This window comes from Papilio machaon, chromosome 20 (genome assembly GCF_912999745.1).
Source record: "Papilio machaon chromosome 20, ilPapMach1.1, whole genome shotgun sequence".
NCBI classification, from domain to species: domain Eukaryota; kingdom Metazoa; phylum Arthropoda; class Insecta; order Lepidoptera; family Papilionidae; genus Papilio; species Papilio machaon.
This window is the reverse complement of record NC_060005.1, coordinates 6,682,124-6,686,784: the sequence shown is the minus strand read 5'-3', so window position 1 is coordinate 6,686,784 and position 4,661 is coordinate 6,682,124. Positions and strand designations below refer to the sequence as shown.

The 4,661-nt window shown below is 37.6% G+C and overlaps 1 protein-coding gene across 1 annotated transcript; it reads right to left on the bottom strand.

The window, feature by feature from the left end:
- Positions 1 to 2,597: 2,597 nt before the first annotated feature.
- On the bottom strand, positions 2,598 to 4,288 carry LOC106711454 (retinol dehydrogenase 11). Its single transcript, XM_014503768.2, has one exon. It carries the CDS (start codon positions 4,282 to 4,284, stop codon positions 3,355 to 3,357), a length of 930 nt encoding a protein of 309 aa, XP_014359254.2. The 5' UTR covers positions 4,285 to 4,288; the 3' UTR covers positions 2,598 to 3,354.
- Positions 4,289 to 4,661: the final 373 nt, after the last annotated feature.

Genomic DNA, 4,661 nt, shown 5'->3' with positions numbered 1-4,661 from the left:
AACCCCTCTTGTTTCACCACATACCTGATATACCCTGGGTCAAGGTAGGTTCAGATATTTTTCAAATAGGAAAAAACTATTATCTTATATTAGTGGATTACTTTTCGAATTTTGTTGAGGTAGTTATGTTAACGAATATTTGTAGCAGATCAGTTATCGGCGCTTTAAAGGAGCAATTTGCTCGACACGGCATTCCGGCCCATCTGGTGACAGACAATGGGCCCGCTTACGCGTCGAAAGAGTTCGCATCGTTTTGTAGGACGTGGGGTTTTGATCATATCACGACGTCGCCCCATTATCCGCAGTCGAATGGACGGAGTGAGAGAACTGTTAGAACCGTAAAAGAAATGTTAAAGAAATCGTATTTGTCGGGCACTGATTTTTATCTAGGATTATTAAATTTTCGAGCGACACCGCGTGACGGCATCGCTTCACCTTCGGAGTTATTGATGGGTCGTAGGATAAATACTCGGCTTCCCATTCATCTGAGCAAACTTAAACCTTCTCGAGACAATAGCGAAGATTATAAAAACATTCGAGAAAAACAATTTAAGTGTAAAACTAGATACGACTGGCACTCGAGGGCGCTCCCGGAGCTGCAGGCCGGGCAGGAGGTGATCATCGCGGACGGAGTGAGTCGGCGCAGGCGCGGCCGTGTGCAGGCGCGCGCTGCGCAACCACGATCTTATTTTGTTAGTGATGCCGCGGGCAGATGTTACAGACGTAATAGGCGGCATTTGATTAATATTGGTCAGCAGGGCAGTGCCTATGGCGCTACTGAACCCACTGAGAGCGGCTGCATCCCGGGAACGTCTAGCGCAGACTCGGCATTACAACGCGACCTAGGTAACGAGGCCACCACAATCGCAACGTCTTCACTCTTACCCAATAATAATGCGCAAAAAATTGATGTTAGGCAGGCGGCTATTTCAGCGAAAAATAAGTTTAAAAATTTGTTTCCGTAATTGAAGTTTAAAATACTTATTTAGTTTTACATTAAGCTAAATGTTAATAGTTTAATTTTTTTTTTTCTGTTATTATTATGGTTAAAAAAAAAAAAAGTATTTACTTTATGTTAAGTTTAAGTTTTGCTGTTCTAATTAGTTTGTAAGATTTTTGCATAATGTTTTGGTTAAAAAAAAAAAAAAAAAAAAAAGGAAGGAGGATGATGTAGTATCTGTATTCATAAACAAGTGAATGATTTGTTATCTGTGCATTTTTATGTTTATTCAGAGGGTACATTAAAATATTAGTCTTGCTCAACATGGAGTTTTATTACAGCGGGAAGGAGCGTAAATAATTCAAATGTTTATTATACTCAGGTCATATTATGGCCTTAATTATTTAAGTTATATGTTTCGGTATCAAGAAAATGAATTTTTTAGAAGTCAGATTAATAATAATGTAATCAAAACATGTGTTTCTACTTCTTTAATCTGCAGTTCTAGGTCTTACAAAATTAACTTCATTTTTACATTATTATGCAGTACTTTGAATTTATAGATGTTAAAAGACCAAATTCTTTGTTGCAAAATTATAATTTTCATGACCGCAATAAGCTTAAAAATTGATAGTTACCTATTCTTAGAGGTCTATTAGTGTTTCCCGCCATAAAATTAGTTTCGTTATGATTACAGCAGATTTTTACCGTGCAATTATTTAATGGTAGCCAGTCGCTTGTTACTTGGGTCATACGGCACACATTTGCGTAATTTACGCGGAAGCACGATGAGTGCCTGACATAATGACTCCCGTAGTGTATTTGACCTTTCCCCTCTCTATTCGCCAGTCAGTGGATGAGATCACACTTAGTGTGGTACAGACGTCCATTACAAGTGCACGTCTCAGTACTGCAACTGAATTAGAAATAAATGAAAAAGGATATACAGTGGGTTTAGCACAAATATTTGTGTCAATCCCCTTAGTATCGTCACCGACAAAATCTTAATATATATATATCTCGTGTCACAATGTTTGTCGTCAATGGACTCCTAAACCACTTAACCGATTATAATAAAATTCGCACACCATGTGCAGTTCGATCCAACTTGAGAGATAGGATAGTTTAAATCTCAAATTATAGTCGCAATTTTAATTTATTGCTAATTATTTGTCTGTTATTATTCGACAATCACAATTATCTGTTAACTCCAAATGATTCTAACAGATGTCGATACCTTTCGACTGAGTTGAGTAAGTAATCAATAGATGGCGCTGCTATGGTAAATCTACGAACGTGTCATATAAGGTTATTAACAGCGCGCGAACGGAGTCGCGGGCGACAGCTAGTTTATGATAAAATATTTGTATCAGGCGTAAAGTACATATACTAATTTTGGAAAATTTGATTGTCAAAATAGTCATGCTAGGCCCATATTACTTTTGAGGGAGAGAACACATCATAGTGAACTGTACTGGGAATTACACAGTGAAGTTTACTACTGATTGCCTATAATCCTTTGTCTTTTTAAAATATTTTACAGGACAATTGATCTGGTCATATTAAATAATGAAGTTACAATAATAAGCAAAAATTGAAAATTGATAGAAATGTTCGGAACCCTATTATGTGTGTACCTCGAAAATTCCCCATCGATCTTGAACTTGGAATAAAAATATTCAAGGTCAAAGGCCCCAAAAATGAGTTTATTGCCCTTTTTATCGAAAAGGTACATTTTAACAAAAAATTAAATACCTTAGCTCGAGTCAGGTAATAAACAATTCTAATCTTTTTTATATCATAAGGTGGAAAACGGACCAGCGCTCACCGGAATTCGCCGAAATAGTAAGGCGATCTCTACCCATACACATCCGCAATTACAAATGCGTAGTCTTTAGCAATGCGTAGCCGTAGGCCTAGATTTAACAAACCTTGCAAGTTATAATATTAATTTTCTGTTCTTGTGTGACCTTCAAAACTGGTAATGTAAAATAGTAGGCCCATTTTAGGCCAATGTCTTGTTGCATAAATCTGACCTTGTCATTCAATCATTATGTCAGAAATTTTAACATATATTGGCCAATTTGCGTATACTCTTCAGAAAAGAACTATTTCATAAAAACCTGATATAAACATCATAAAGAATTATTAAGTTTTACATTAAATTTAAAATAGTTGGTACTATTTACAGGTACAAGTATAAAATATCACAGATAAACAAAATTACATTATTCTTAGCTCCGTCAGCCTAAAAATTTGTTGTAAAATTCAATAAATTAAATCAGATTGACTATAGACCCATGATACTCCTAGGTAGATTACGAATTGAACGACCCAATGCAAAATTACACCCAAATCACATCACTTACACAAAAACCTTTTACATTATTCTTTAATTTAACCTGATTGGGAAACTAAATCTGTAATTTCATTTCCCAATCTTCTTCTTTCTTAATTCCAACGAGTCCTCTAGATACTTCCCAAAGTTTTTTCGTCAGCGCCGTATCGTTAACATACCAACTACTGTAGAATTCCTTACAGTCTCTAAAGTGTTTGCCGCTTTTGTCGGCGACGCTCGGATCGGCGGCCAAGAATACTGGCAACTTCACAACAGCATCCGTACGTCGTCCAAAAATTTTTAAAAATTGTTTCACGAAATTGCTTTCGAAATATCGGGCGATAGATGTTCTAGTCATTCCAGGATCGAACGTGTAAATACTGACGCCGCTGCCCTCGATCCTCTTGTTCATTTCCACAGTAGACAAAAGCTGGGCCAACTTCGCGTTGCTATAGAAACCAAAGCTGGCGTATTGACCAACATCATTCCAATGGTCAAAGTCAATTTGTCCAAGAATAACAGCGATAGACGAGACGTTGATGACTCGACTCGGTGCGGATGCTTTTAGCAACGGGAACAGCAGGAAAGTCAATAGGAAACCACCAAAGTAATTGACTTGCATCATAGTATGAAGACCGTCTTCAGTTAATCCGTCTCGTATACCCACAGCTCCAATGTTATTCATCAAAATATCCAATCGTGGTTCAATGGCAACAGTTTCCTGGGCAAATCCTCGAATAGATGTCAAAGACTCAAAGTCGACTTGCCTTGTGAAAACGTTGGTATGTCCTCCGTACTGGATTATGTCATCCTTGGCTTTGGCCAGCTTTGCGGGATTGCGACTTGCGATGATGACCTTGGCGCCTCGTTTGGCCAAGTTCTTGGCGGTCTCGAGGCCTATGCCGGACGTAGCCCCAGTCACCAGAGCCACCTTGCCGTCAAGTCTGGCATCAGTCTCGCATTTAGAGAACTCGTTAATGTACAACTTCACACCGTGTCCGCTCATGTTAGAGTCGTAGGGCCAACTGAACTTGTTTCGCTCTTCAACCATACAAGGGTCCAGTGTATTAACAAACATTGATACTCGTTTCGTTTCGACATCCAAGTGTTAATTAATTCCAAAGGCCTCGTAAACATTAGTGAACATGAGCAATATACAATATAAAAATGGTGTAGTTTTTACATGGTATGTCAGAAATATCTTCCTCGCATGAAATTAGGAAAGATTTTTAATAACAAAATAAAGGAATCAAACGACGATTGTTAAAACACTAAGGACTTGTTTATTTCTTAGTGCGCATGTAAGATACTTCTTGTCAACTTAATTTTGACACAAAACCTTGTGATTATTTTCCTTGAACATTTATTAAAACTTAAATATAA